At 43.2% G+C, this 15,802-nt stretch overlaps 1 protein-coding gene across 1 annotated transcript; it reads right to left on the reverse strand.

Moving 5' to 3' along the window:
• Positions 1 to 1,072: 1,072 nt before the first annotated feature.
• Positions 1,073 to 12,137, reverse strand: LOC132592966 (vomeronasal type-2 receptor 26-like). Its single transcript, XM_060281271.1, has 6 exons — positions 11,920 to 12,137; positions 10,558 to 10,849; positions 9,181 to 9,600; positions 7,481 to 7,708; positions 5,140 to 5,266; positions 1,073 to 1,974 (listed from the first exon to the last, which is right to left on the reverse strand). The coding sequence occupies exons 1-6, from the start codon at positions 12,135 to 12,137 to the stop codon at positions 1,073 to 1,075; spliced, it is 2,187 nt and encodes a 728-aa protein (XP_060137254.1).
• Positions 12,138 to 15,802: the final 3,665 nt, after the last annotated feature.

The raw sequence follows: 15,802 nt of genomic DNA on the forward strand, positions 1-15,802 counted from the left end.
CAACTGTCTGTTCGCTCTCTAGGTTTGTAAGACACACAACTTATAAAACTATTTTTAAAAATAACATTATCCCTGAACTCTCTTCCCAGCTGGGTGGGGCAAGCAGGTGGAAACGCCATTGCCTCACAGTTCTTCCTTTGGAGCAGAGCAACTCTCTTATCTCTTACCATAGACTTCCAGATATTGTTGAATTACAACTGCAGTTGATGAGTGGAGGATAAAATGCTTCTAGGGTCTGCTTCTCCCCCCCACCCCCGTGGGGATCATACTGGTGATGTAGACCCCACAGCTTGAAGGATCGAATCATCTGCTCACTAGCTCATGAGCAAAGGACCCAATATTGCTTGGGTCTTCTTTCCCAGGTTGTTCCCTGAAGAGAACACACTGTTGAAGCAGACCACTACAAAAATCAAGATTTAATCCTAAACTTACCAGCTGGTCAGCAGAGTATACAACACTGCTCTTTCTGACAGTATGTATGTGATGCTTCCTAGAGGCCAGACCCAACCTGAGACAATCTGTGGCTGCTTCCACCTAACTCAGTCAAAGTCCAGGTCCACCCAAATCTGCCTGATTCATTTCAAGATTCGAACATTGGCTGAATCTGCTGGGCAGCCCTAGCAAGCCCTTCAGTGTTGCTCCTTGTGTATATTTGTGTGTTAGAGATGAAGCAATCTGTCATTCCCCCCGCCCCCAAATTTAATTTTCTGCATGATCACCTCATGTTGCATTTATATTTAAAAAATCATCAAGAAAATTTAGCAGTGATATACATATCTTTAGAAAAGCTATCTTGACAGGAAGAATACTAGGGTAAATATGGCAGTCACTGCACAACATTCAAAGAAGCATTCCTTTGCTGTTACAAACTTCTGAAATGTCAAGGAAACGAAGAAGAAGAAGAAGAAGAAGAAGAAGAAGAAGAAGAAGAAGAAGAAGAAGAAGAAAAGGAGAAGAAGAAGAAGAAGAAGAAGAAGAAGAAGAAGAAGAAGAAGAAGAAGAAGAAGAAGAAGAATTCTACTGTACACAAAGAAAAGCACAAAATACAGCAAAGGACAGGTTTCTTATTTCTTTAATTTTTCTTCCTTATTAACTGTTCCTTGTTGTTCAGCTCAGACCTCAAAATGATTATGTAACATTTGGGGGCAAAGATGCAGCCCAGCAACCCACCACCGGAGGCTAAGATGGAGAAGATCTCCACAGCTACCATATATTTTCCCTTGGTGCTCAGATAGGAAGGAATAAAGGACAGCCAAACACTGCAGAAGACCAACATGCTGAAAGTGATGAACTTGGCTTCGTTGAAACTGTCTGGTAACTTCCTAGCAAGGAAAGCAACAGCAAAACTTACAGTTGCCAGGCAGCTCATGTAGATGAGGACACAGTAAAACATGGCCACACTCCCCTCATTACATTCTAGTATAATTTCTTCTGTCACCGAGTGCATGTCCACATCTGGGTATGGGGGAGAGGTGGCCAGCCACACAGTACATATCCCTGCTTGAACTATGGAACAGGAAAGGAGAATGGATTGGCCTAGTCCTTTCCCCACCCATTTCCGCATCCTGGATTCTGGTTTTGTAGCCATGAAGGCCAAAACCACCGTGAAGGTTTTTGCCAGGACACAAGAAACAGCGGTTGAGAAGATGATGCCAAAAGCTGTTTGTCGGAGGAGGCAGGTCACCTTCTCTGGTCGGCCAATGAAGAGCAATGCACAAAGGAAGCAGAGCAGGAGAGAGATGAGGAGAGTGTAGGTGAGGTTCCGGTTGTTTGCAATGACAATGGGTGTATCGTGGTGTTTCATAAATGTACCTAGTACCAGAGCTGTGATCAGGGAAAGGGAAAGAGAGAAACAGGCTAAACTGATGCCCAATGGTTCTTCATAAGACAAGAAGCTGATATCCTTGGGTAGACATGCATTCCGGTTCTTGCTTGAATAGTCTTTGTCTGGGCATTTATTACAGTCATTCATATCTGGGGGGAAATAAAGAAATTAGCTCATATCATATCAGCTTGCTGAAATGCTTACTTTCTGTTTGAGAAGAAACGAAACTCTGTTTAAATCACAACACAAGTTGAATATTGTCTGATGTTCTGTAATGTGGTATTGTTGAATTCAATCTGTTCAGAGCTATGTGGTTTGTAACATATCATTCCAGTAGCATTGGTGCAGTCCAAATAAGTCAGAATGAGTGACAAGGCCCCCTCTTGATATGAGATGAACCACATACCACCCAGCTACTCTCAATGCATAGCAGGGGTCACCAAACTAAGGCTTGGGGGCTGGATCCGGCCCAATCACCTTCTAAATCCTGCCCGCAGACGGTCAGCATGTTTTTATATGAGGAGAATGTGTCCTTTTATATAAAATACATCTCTGGGTTATTTGTGAGGCATAGGAATTCGTTCATATTTTCTTTCAAAATATAGTCCAGCCCCCCACAAGGTCTGAGGGACAGTGGACTGGCCCCCTGCTGAAAAAGTTTGCTGACCCCTGATGCATAGTACTTTTTGTTTGATTAGCATATTCCCCTTCATGGATCACTGCCTTGTCGTGGCGAAGGGGCTTAAATAACTTAGAGAAGTTATGTTTTGACCAAACGTGATCCACCTGGAGAAGGAATTGGCAAGCCACTCCAGTATCCCTGCCAAGAAAACTCTATGGACAAAGACAACAGGCATATAAAAGTTATGACGCTGGAAGATGAGCCCCTCAGGTCGGAAGGCGTCCAACATGCTACTGAGGAAGAGCGGAGGACAAGTACAAGTAGATTCAGAGCTGATGAAGCGGTTGGGCCAAAGCCGAAAGGTCGCTCAGTTGCGGATATGCCTGGAAGCGAAAGGAAAGTCTGATGCTGTAAAGAAAAATATTGCATAGGAACCTGGAATGTAAGAACCATGAACCCTGGTAAGCTAGATGTGGTGGAAAATGAGATGGCACAGTGGAAGTAAGGAACAGGTTTTAGGATTTAGATTTGGTGGACAGAATGCCTGAAGAACTATGGATGGAGGCTCGTAACATTATACAGGAGGCAGCAACAAAAACCATCCCAAGGAAAAGGAAATGCAAGAAAGCAAAATGGCTGTCCAACGAGGCCTTACAAATAGCGGAGGAGAGAAGGCAAGCAAAATGCAAGGGAGATAGGGAAAGATACAGGAAACTGAATGCAGATTTCCAAAAAATAGCAAGGAGAGACAAGAGGGTCTTCTTAAATGAGCAATGCAAAGAAATAGAGGAAAACAATAGAATGGGGAAAACCAGAGATCTGTTCAAGAAAATTGGAGATATGAAAGGAACATTTCGTACAAAGATTACCATAATAAAGGACAAAAGTGGTAAGGACGAAACAGAAGCAGAAGACATCAAGAAGAGGTGGCAAGAATACACAGAGGAATTATACCAGAAAGATATGGAGGTCTCGTACACCTCAGGTAGTGTGGTTGCTGACCTTGAGCCAGACATCTTGGAGAGTGAAGTCAAATGGGCCTTAGAAAGCATTGCTAATAACAAGGCCAGTGGAAGTGATGATATTCCAGCTGAACTATTTAAAATTTTAAAAGATGATGCTGTTAAGGTGCTACACCCAATATGCCAGCAAGTTTGGAAAACTCAGCAATGGCCAGAGGATTGTAGAAGATCAGTCTACATCCCAATTCCAAAGAAGGGCAGTGCCAAACAATGCTCCAACTACCGCACAATTGCGCTCATTTCACACGCTAGCAAGGTTATGCTTAAAATTCTACAAGGCAGGCTTAGGCAGTATGTGGACCGAGAACACCCAGAAGTGCAAGCAGGATTTCGAAGGGGCAGAGGAACCAGAGACCAAACAGCAAACATGCGCTGGATTATGGAGAAAGCTAGAGAGTTCCAGAAAAATGTCTACTTCTGCTTCATTGACTATGCAAAAGCCTTTGACTGTGTCGACCACAGCAAACTATGGCAAGTTCTTAAAGAAATGGGAGTGCCTGATCACCTCATCTGTCTCCTGAGAAATCTCTATGTGGGACAAGAAGCTACAGTTAGAACTGGATATGGAACAACTGATTGGTTCAAAATTGGGAAAGGAGTACGACAAGGTTGTATATTGTCTCCCTGCTTATTTAACTTATATGCAGAATTCATCATGCGAAAGGCTGGACTAGATGAATCCCAAGCCGGAATTAAGATTGCCGGAAGAAATATCAACAACCTCAGATATGCAGATGACACAACCTTGATGGCAGAAAGCGAGGAGGAATTAAAGAACCTTTAAATGAGGGTGAAAGAGGAGAGCGCAAAATATGGTCTGAAGCTCAACATCAAAAAAACCAAGATCATGGCCACTGGTCCCATCACCTCCTGGCAAATAGAAGGGGAAGAAATGGAGGCAGTGAGAGATTTTACTTTCTTGGGCTCCTTGATCACTGCAGATGGTGACAGCAGTCACGAAATTAAAAGACGCCTGCTTCTTGGGAGAAAAGCAATGACAAACCTAGACAGCATCTTAAAAAGCAGAGACATCACCTTGCCGACAAAGGTCCGTATAGTTAAAGCTATGGTTTTCCCAGTAGTGATGTATGGAAGTGAGAGCTGGACCATAAAGAAGGCTGATCGCCGAAGAATTGATGCTTTTGAATTATGGTGCTGGAGGAGACTCTTGAGAGTCCCATGGACTGCAAGAAGATCAAACCTATCCATTCTTAAGGAAATCAGCCCTGAGTGCTCCCTGGAAGGACAGATCGTGAAGCTGAGGCTCCAATACTTTGGCCACCTCATGAGAAGAGAAGAATCCTTGGAAAAGGCCCTGATGTTGGGAAAGATTGAGGGCACTAGGAGAAGGGGACGACAGAGGACAAGATGGCTTGACAGTGCTCTCAAAGCCACCAACATGAGTCTGGCCAAACTGCGGGAGGCAGTGCAAGACAGGAGTGCCTGGCGTGCTATGGTCCATGGGGTCACGAAGAGCCGGACACGACTAAACGACTAAACAACAACAACAAGCATATTTAGACTATCTGAAGGGTAATGATCACAAAGAGGCAGGATCACACACACAGTAGCCCATCTCCTCTTTTGAAACTTAAACTCAGCCTTCCTTATAGCACCGTTCAATCCCAAGTACTGAGTCTGGATCTATTTAATCTATTTATTTCTCCTACCATCCTGGTTTGCAATCTTCCCCTCTGCACATGGGATGCAATCGTAGCAGCAAGGTGGCTGTCCCTCCTTCACTTTCTTGCTGGATCCTGGAAGACATCTCTCAGTACAGACAGAAAGAGGCTGAATCTAATCCATAAATGAAAGAGCAGAGGGTTCATCAAGAGACTAATGACTTTGGAATCCTTTATGTTTTGGGCCCTTTCTCTATGTTACTAAACTGACACAGAATTTCAGTAATATGTAATGGCCATACAGAGAGCAATTGCTTTTTTCATATTCATAGTAGTATTAATGTTTGAAGTTATGTGATTTTCCCTCAATATTGTTCTGGGATGTGCAGTGCCCCATCTGTTCTGCAAGGATTGTTCTGTCCATTAAAGTACACTTTGAATCATAGAGTTGGAAGAGAATCATAGAGTTGGAAGAGACCACATGACACATGCAGTCCAACCCCCTGCCAAGTAGGAAACACCACCAAAACATTCTTGACATATGCCTGTCAAGCCTCTGCTTAAAGACCTCCAAAGAAGGAGACTCCACCACACTCCTTGGTAGCAAATTTCACTGCCGAACAGCTCTTACTGTCAGGAAGTTCTTCCTAATGTTTAGGTGGAATCTTCTTTCTTGTAGTTTGAATCCAGTGCTCCGTGTCCGCTTCTCTGGAGCAGCAGAAAACAACCTTTCTGCCTCCTCTATATGACATCCTTTTATATATTTGAACATGGCTATCATATCACCCCTTAACCTTCTCTTCTCCAGGCTAAACATACCCAGCTCCCTGAGGAACGGCTTAGGGAGCTGGGTATGTTTAGCCTGGAGAAGAGAAGGTTAAGGGGTGATATGATAGCCATGTTACTCTAGTTCAGGGGTCAGCAAATTTTTTCAGCAGGGGGAAGGTCCACTGTCCCTCAGACCTTGTGGCGGGCCGAAACATATTTTGGAAAAAAAAAAAAGAACTTCCGCGGGCCGGATTTAGAAGGCGATTGGGCCGCATCCGGCCTCCGGGCCTTAGGTTTGGATCCCTGCTCTAATTTCCCTGTTAATTTTGTTATAATTCTTACTTTTGAGTATGACGTCCACTAGATAGACAGCTCTAGAACTGATTTTGGTGCCCATCAGTTGCTGCCCGTGGAAGAGTTCTGAATATGTTTCCCAGAGTGGCTGGGGAAACCCACCCAGATTGGGGGTATAAATAATAATAATAATGTGTTGGTGCTGACTTTTTAAGCCCTAAATGGCCTCGGTCCAGTATACCTGAAGGAGCGTCTCCACTCCCATCGTTCTGCCTGGACACTAAGGTCCAGCACCGAGGGCCTTCTGGTGGTTCCCTCACTGCAAGATGCCAATTTACAGGGAACCAGGCAGAGGGCTTCTCAGTAGTGGCACCCACCCTGTGGAACGCCGTCCCACCAGATGTCAAAGGGAAAAACAACTACCAGACTTTTAGAAGACATCTGAAGGCAGCCCTTTTTAGGGAAGCTTTTCATGTTTAACAGACTATTGTATTTTAATATTTTGTTGGAAGCCACCCAGGGTGGCTGGGGAAACCCAGCCAGATGGGCGGGGTATGTATGTATGTATGTATGTATAAATAAATAAATAAATAAATAAATAAATAAATAAATAATTTTTTGGGGGAAGAACACATTCTTTGTGAATTCCAATACAAAAATATTCTTGACAAATACGTGAATTGGAATGAAGCTATCCAAAATTAGCTACCATTTAATTAGTTCAATTTACTATTTGTCTGCATTGTTTGATATATTGTTGCTTCAAGGTCACAATGATTGTGAAGATATCCACTTTGTAGCTTCATGGTCTCTGAGCATGAATACCCTCTTGTGCTGGGGAAATGTACCCAGATGCTCTATTTGACTGAAAGAAAACATGCCCTCCTGTCTCCAGCCCTTTTCATAGAAAAGCTGATATTTGATCTAGACCTAATGACCCACATTCAGATGAAGGATTAGGTGGTGCAAAAAGCACATTTGCACGGATGCAGTTTGTAGTGGGGTCTGTGAATGGTTGGGATTAGGCTGAGACAACCTAGCTTTTGTTATTTTCGTCTGAACTAGGATCCCCCTAAGGCATATTTACACTGTTAGCCATTCTTAACTTTATTTTGTAGTAAAAGGGTTCTTCTGTTTTGTAACCTCCTTAATAAAATATTGGTCTTCTAGCAGTAAACTTTTGGCTCTTAATCTAGTACCTGAATGCGTTGGTTACACACCACTCATCAATTTACCACTCAAAAGACAGGGAGTAGCCCTGCAAGTGGATAATGATTGCTTATTCAATACTGAATCTCTTTTGAATTAGCAAACAATGCAACTCTACCTGGTTAAACCAACTGTGCCATGTGATGGCATCTTCATCAAGGATGAATGTTTGGTCTGGTGGAGCTTGTGGATCAATCCTGCCAACTCTCACTCTGTGCAAACTTTGGTTGGTGAATATGATCCAATTGATAATGTCCAAGCTAGATGATGCCTCTCCATTCTGGTTGATGAAGACCACACCTCCTGCCGTATTGTTAAATGAGATGCTTCTCAGAAAGTGATGGAGCTAGATTGAAAACAGAAAAGACAGGGGTTTGGAAAAGACTGCAGTCTCATGCAGGGAATAGCATTTTCCCCCTATGAGCAGAACCTACAGCAAATGATGAGGGGTGATTCAGTCAACTGTCAGTGGATTCAGGTCCAAGCTTGGAGAGAGTCAACCCATTTTCTTTCACACGGATACCTCTCTCAAACTTCCTTATAACCCTTCTCCCTCTGAATGCCCACAAGTTAAATATATGTGAGTAGTTAGGTTTTTCTCTCCTCCTTCTCCCTTTTCCTGAATATATCGGACGACATGGCAGTGATATGCAACACCTGCTCTAAGGAAGTATTTGGTTGATATGGGATAGAGGTAATGCTGAACATCTCTCTCAACCATTACCACAGCTTCCTATATATGAATCTGCATTCATATATAGGAAGCTGTAATTACGGATGAGAGAGATGTTCAATGGCACCTCACTGGGCTGTAAAGCTTCCCTCATAAAAATGCTTTCTCTTCAAACACAGTACAGTACAGTCAAACTTAGAATTTGAATGTAATCCATTCTAGAAGGACCTTCGACTTCTGAAACGTTCGATTTCCGAGGTGTGGCTTCCAATTGGCTCTTTCAATACAGGTTCAAAAACCGGAACATTTACTTCCGGGTTTTCGATATTTCAGAGCTGAAACGTTTGGCAGCGGAGATGATCAGAAACCGATCTTTGAATGAAGTGGTATATCATTGGACTGCAAAGCTTCCCTCATACAAATGCTTTCTGCTCAAACACAGGACAGTACCTGCTCAAGGAAGGACACAACCATCATTTCCCTTTCCTATAGGGTCTACTGTCATTTGCAAGCAGCACAATATGTGGGGAATAATCTAGGATGCTATCATATCAGTGCCACCTCCTACTCTCTCTGTAGAATTATAAATTCAGTTCTGGGTTCTTCTTCCTCTGAGAGGAAAGAGCAAGCTGATAGGATTTTGGGATCCCAAAAAGTGTCAGGAAGGAACAGGGCTTTGCCAGTTGAGGATGTTCTGCCTTTACCTGCCAAAACTGTTGATTCAGTTTCTTCCCTCTCCCTCCGTACACCATTCCTCTGTGTCTGAGTCTGGATGTGGACATGGCATGCAAAGCATGGGCTATGGCGTAGACAGCACTGTGGATGCTGTAACTGTGGCCTGTCATGCTCATTTCAAAAAGTGATCCAGGAAGGCTCTCCAGCTTCTCTTCTCCGGTGCAAGTATTCCCCTCTGCATTGTGTGCAGTGATATCTGGGAATACACATTCAAAGGCTTGTTGCCAGAAGTCCCTGATAAAACCATCCCCATCTGTGCTGGAAGGGTTTCTGTGCACAACATACTGATGAAATCCTGGTGGGTTTCTGAAGTGAATTTCAAAGGATATAGCACCATTGAATATTCCTGAATCCCAGTTCCTTTGAAAGACAAATGAAGCAAACTCAACCTGGGCTGTTATTATCCATACTTTACTTTCTACATTCTTGGTCATGTCATCATGTTCTGAAAAGTATGAAAGCAATCTGAAAGTTGCCATGGAATAAGATTCTCCAGAGGCAACCACAACATTAGCTTTGCTGCTAAAATTTTTCTTGTTTATTATGGCCCCCTGAGTTAGCATGCCAGTAATTTCAGAAATAAAACTAAAATTGGGAATTCTTTCTAGGAATGCAAAGCAGACACCACTCTTGGTAAACATTGGGGAAATGGTTTGCACAAATCGTTCTCCATTGTCATTGTCCATAGCAATGACTCCAATCCACGTCCACCTGAAATGCAGAAGCAAAGAGAGAATTCCCTCATACTGAAGGGCTTCTGGGGCTGCCATCTGGTAGAAGGGAAGCCCTGGGGTTTTGTTATTCATCATTGGAGCAGAGCCATAAATGAGCTAAAGAGGAAATTGAGGAAGAGAAGAGACAAAGTAATATTTGCAGAGTTTTTTCAAAGTATTCATATACATCATGTGATGAATCCTGTTAGTCTGATATGCCCTTGGCCACCCACCAGGCATTGCATGCCCTCTCTCATTTACATAAGTGACACACATGCAGATGGTCTGGAAATTGGGATCATCTCCTATTCCTGCTTGTTACACATTTGTTCTGTTGACCAGACAGGCGCATTGTTCCTATATTATTTTATATATATATTTAACTTACACATACTTTCAAAATTTGGCAGGGTCTTCTATGATGGATAAAACTGATTGGAGGGACACACCATGCCCTAAAAGAGGATTGCCTAACACTGCATTAGACATTATTTACTGTAGCCATGTCAGAATTGCATCTTGGCTTGGATACACATTTCTTCTCTGAAGCTTCTTTTGTCTTCGCGATGCACATACCCCAACTGCCACAACTTCCATTTCTGCATTTTCATTTTCAAGGCTTCTCAGACTTCACTTATGAACATTTATTTCACATTGGAACCAGCTGCTGAGTACTATTACTGTTCTCCTGCAGAATTGGACTGTATCTGCAATTTGCTGTACCTTCAGAGAGTCTTTAACTTGAAAACCGTTTCCCCCTAAACATTCAGTGGCCTTTGAGATATCAGTGTCCTTGATGTGTGTGTAAGAGATTGGTAGGGTGACATATTTTTTCTGGTATTGCACCCTTTCTTGTACCACGCTTTCTTATACCACCTTTATTTTCCAAGGATCTGAAGGTGGTATACGTGGTTCTGCTCCCAATTTCATCCTCAGCCTGAACTTGTGATGCTCCCTGAACTGGTGCTGTTAATTCAGCAAGCTAATAGAGGTATTTGAATTGAATTGAATTGAATTTATTCTTACGGTCACAAACCAGCTTACTAATAGAGGTATTGTACATGGGTGTCCTACCTGCGGGATCTTATAGATATCCAAAACAGTTGCCACATAAAAAGAGATTTCAGAATCCAGTCCTCCAATGACCCCAGCCAGATTATTTTCAACATCACATATATAGTTAGGAACAAATTTCTCCACCCTGGATAAAAGCAGCAGTGTGGCGAGATATGTGTTCCTTGCATTGTCATAGCTGTCATACAAGTGAAAGCCCAAGGTGATATTGGGTAAGATGTGAGGGTCTTCGTTGATCTCCTTGACTGCAAATGTCATGGCCATGATGTGCTGGTAAACCTTAGGCACCACCCTAGAATGAGAGTTGCAAATGGCATCAGAAGGAACTGATATATCCTTTTACATATCAACACAGTAGTTATTCATATGGAGTTCAGTGGAGTCAACTCCCAGTCCAGTCCATTGCTGAACAGTTCTTATAATCAGCAAGTTCTTCTTGATGTTTACACAGAATCTCCTCTCTTGCAACTTGAAGCCACTGGTTCGGGTCCTACCCTCTGCAACAAGAGAAAATAAGCTTGCTCCATCTTCCTGGTGACACCCCATGAGATATTTGAAAATGTTTATCCTACATCCCCTCAGTCTTCTATTTACTTTGCTAAACATACCCAACCACATCAACTTTTCCTCGTAAGGTTTGGCTTCCAGACCCTTGATGTTATGTGACACCCTCCTCTGCACATGTTGCAGCTCGTCAATATCCTTGTTAAATAGTGCTGAACACCACTGGACACAATACACCAGGTGTGGAATGAGCATGGCAGAACAGAGCTGCTCTATTACTTCTTTTAATTGGGGCACTATACTTCTGTTCATATAAACTTCTTCATACTTTTCACATGTACTACTAGCATGGCAGGTGTTTCCTATCTTAGATTTGTGCAGCTGGTAATTCCTGTCGAAGTTCAGAACCTGACATTTGCCCCTACTGAAATTCATTTTGTAATTTACAAAATTCTATGCTTCATAATATATACCATCATTGTGAAACATACTTTAGCCTAAGATCAGAAAATGAAATGAAATGAGCATTCAGGTTCAGAACAGGTTCTTTTAATTCATTCTCACTAACACTCCTGTTCAGATAAAGTCTATCAAAACTGACTTTTTAAAAGGGTTATCTCAGACACACAAACACACACACACACACACACACACACACACACACACACACACACACCAATACATTTATATTCATTTCCCTATTAAGAAATGGGAGCTTCTATTGTATTCTCTTAATTCACAAGAGATTCCTATGGATCGTTGCATCCCAATAAAATCCCAAGGTAAATGGGTTGAGGTTTGCAGCCTCAGTCATTATCATTCCTCTGCAATAAAAAAAATGAGTGACTTAGTTCTCACACAAGCTCTTCAGGCAGTGCTGGTGGGGGTTCCTCAGTGAATGTTGCTGGAGAGGAGATGAAGCCACCATGGGAAACAATGCCACCAATGAGGAATTCTCCTGGCTGATAATACGTGTGAAGTGGACGGTGTGGATCTTGGAGTCTGCATTTTGCTATGTGAACCTGACATACATTGTCAGAAATCAGTTCCAGCAGCAAGAACACTAAACCCAGCATTCTCAATACAAAGGCAACTGTTTGTTTTATGAAGAAACCATGGTTTCTCTTCTCCAAGCTAAAAAATGTCTCATTTAAATGGTAGTTTATTTTCCCAAAATGACGCAAACTGGGAGTATCCAAAGTCAGACTTGTGGATCACAAGTCTGATTAATTCTGATCAATTTTAGTATATTTTGCATTAGGTTTGCCAGTGGCCACAGGGTTGTTTTTTTTTTTTGGAGAAGCAGCAACTCAAATTATAGCCCTGTTAATCATCAAGCAGGAATGCACTTATTCATCTACTCCTGAGAATTCACTCTGGAATTGCTGAAGAAAATTTGTTTGTCACATATTCAGAACTGTTATTTTTATTACCCTTTCATTAGATGATAAGGGACCAGTGGTGTATTGTTGAAGTTGGAAGTTAGAAGCTGCAGAGAAGCTTGTAACCAATTGGGTTTCCAAAATATGTAGTCAACATCTTGGAATTAGGGTCCCTACCAGCTCTATGAGTCTAGGTTACATGAGCCACTGCTTCCCTTAATAAGCGTATTGTGTAAGGGGAAAGTCCAGGGAGAACAGCTACATGGGCTACTCTAAGGGCTTTGGGGGACAGTTTTGTTGCATTGAGGCAAAATGAATAAAAGGAGATTCAGTGCTTTAATTCTTTCTTATAATAAGCTGTCCCCTGCTGTTTAACTCTGGCCTCAGCAAAACGATATGACATTTAGGGAAGAAGATGCAGCCCAATAACCAGGGCCGTCTCTAGGCCCGGGTCCGGTGGCGCAGGGCACCAGGGTGCCAGGCCACCAGGGGCGACGCTGCGCCCGCTGCACCCGCTGCGAGGCGCGGCAGAGGCCGCCCCAGGCGCAACTGATGCAGCCCTAGGTATGCCTCTTAGCTGTTTCAGCGGCTTCAGGCCGCTCTCTGGAGGCGCGCGGGCCTGGGGCCGCCTCCGCCGCGCGCAGGGGCATCACAATAGGGGGTGGGCAGCGCCCCCTGGCCCAGGGCCGGCTCTACGGCCATGCTGGATGGTGCTGGAAAACGGGGCGGGGGGCGCCAGAGTGATCTGTCACGCCAGGGCGCCAGGTTTGCTGAAGACGGCCCTGCCAATAACCCAAAACTAGAGGCCAAAAAAGAGCCAGAGGCTAAACCAGAGCTGCCCACACACATTATTATTTTTTGAAAAATATAGCCCAAAAGGAAATGGCTTTTTCAGAGCATCAGAGGTAAATCACCTGTTCACTCTTTTCTACAGAGTGAATTCAATATGAAACAATATGAGTATTCAGCTTCAGAACAGGGTTTTTTTTATTCATTCTCACTAACACTCCTGTTAGATAAAGTCTATCAAAAATGGCTTTTCCAAAGGGCTACCTCAGAAATACAAATATATACACATTTTTCAATACATTTATTTTCATTTCCCTATCAAGAAACGGGAGCCTCTACAGTATTCTCTTAATTCACAAGAGATTCCTATGGATTTTTACATCAGCATATGTCCCACTTAAGGGACGCAGGCGGCACTGTGGGTTAAACCGCAGAGCCTAGGGCTTGCTGACCAGAAGGTTGGTGGTTGGAATCCCTGCAACCGTGTGAGCTCCCGTTGCTTGGTCCCTGCTCCTGCCAACCCAGCAGTTCGAAAGCACGTCATAGTGGAAGTAGATAAATAGGGACCGCTACAGCGGGAAGGTAAACAGCGTTTCTGTGTGCTGCTCTGGTTTGACAGAAGCGGCTTACCTGGAAGCTGTACGCCAGCTCCCTCGGCCAATAACGTGAGATGAGCGCCGCAACCCCAGAGTCGGTCACGACTGGACCTAATGGTCAGGGTCTCTTTACCTATACCTTTATGTCCCACTTAAATCAAAAGTGCTTATCCCTAGGTAAATGGGTTGAGGTTTGCAGCCTCAGTCATTATTCTGAGGCTGCAACACTAGGTTTGATCATTTCTCTGCAGTAATAAATGAGTGACTTAGTTCTTACACAAGCTCTTCAGGCAGTGCTGGTGGGGGTTCCTCAGTGAATGTTGCTGGAGAGGAGATGAAGCCACCATGGGAAACAATACCACCAATGAGGAACTCTCCAGGCTGATGATACATGTGAAGTGGACGGTGTGGATCTTGGAGCCTGCATTTTGCTATGTGAACCTGACATACACTGTAAGAAATCAGTTCCAGCAGCAAGAACACTAAACCCAGCATTCTCAATACAAAGGCAACAGTTTGTTCAATGCAGAAACCATGTTTTCTCTTCTCCAAGATAAAATAAATGTCTCATTTAAATGGTAGTTTATTTCCCCAAAATGACGCAATCTGGGAGTATCCAAAATCAGATATGTGGATCACAAGTCTGATTAATTCTGATCAATTTTAGTATATTTTGCATTAGGTTTGCCAGTGGCCACAGGGGTTGGTTTTTTTTTTTTTTTGAGAAGCAGCAACTCAAATTATAGCCCTGTTAATCATCAAGCAGGAATGCACTTATTCATCTACTGCTAAGAATTCACTCTGGAATTGCTGAAGAAAATTTGTTTGTCACATATTCAGAACTGTTATTTTTATTACCCTTTCATTAGATAATAAGAGACCAGTGGTGAATTGTTGAAGTTGGAAGTTAGAAGCTCATTATAGAAGACCTTGTAACCAATTGGGTTTCCAAAATATGTAGTCAGCATCTTAGAATTAGGGTCCTCACCAGCTCAATGAGTCTAGGTTACATGAGCCACTGCTTCCCTTAATGAGTGTATTTTGTAAGGGAGAACAGCTACATTGGCTGCTCTAAGGGCTTTGTGGGACACTTTTGTTGTGTTGAGGCAAAATGAATACAAGGAGATTCAGTCCAGCTATTATAAAGGTAAAGTTAAAGGGACCCCTGACCATTAGGCCCAGTCGTGAGCGACTCTGGGGTTGCGCGCTCATCTCGCATTATTGGCCGAGGGAGCCGACGTCATAGCTGTCAGGTTTTCCCTTTTCTCACGAGGAAGCCTATTCAGCATAAGGGAATTTCCCTTAAAAAAAGGGAGAACTTGGCAGCTATGGCCGGCGTATATCTTCCAGGTCATGTGGCCAGCATGACAAAGCCGCTTCTGGCAAACCAGAGCAGCACATGGAAACACCGTTTACCTTCCCGCTATAGTGGTTCCTATTTATCTACTTGCACTTTGATGTGCTTTCGAACTGCTAGGTTGGCAGGAGCTGGGACCAAGCAACGGGAACTCACCCCATCATAGGGATTCGAACCGCCGACCTTCTGATCAGCAAGCCCTAGGCTCAGTGGTTTAGCCCACAGCGCCACCTAAGCCACATCAAATAGACTTGTTCGTGCTTTAATTCTTTCTTATGATAAGCTGCCCCCTGCTGTTTAACTCTGGCCTCAGCAACACGATATAAGTTTTGGGGAAGAAGATGCAGCCCAATAACCCAAAACTAGATGCCAAAACAGAGCCAGAGACTAAATCAGAGCTGCCCATACACATTTTTTTTTTAAAAAATAAAGCCCAAAAGAAAATGGCTTTTTCAGAGCATCAGAGGTAAATCACCTGTTCACTCTTTTCTAAAGAGTGAATTCAATAATCAACATTTATGACTAACTTTCATCAATCACCAGGTCTAGAATTTTTTTTTGTAAGGCAGCTGCTGAACACATGTTTGCAAATATTCTTTTGTACACATAGAGAAAAG

Source organism: Zootoca vivipara, chromosome 13 (assembly GCF_963506605.1).
Source record: "Zootoca vivipara chromosome 13, rZooViv1.1, whole genome shotgun sequence".
NCBI classification, from domain to species: domain Eukaryota; kingdom Metazoa; phylum Chordata; class Lepidosauria; order Squamata; family Lacertidae; genus Zootoca; species Zootoca vivipara.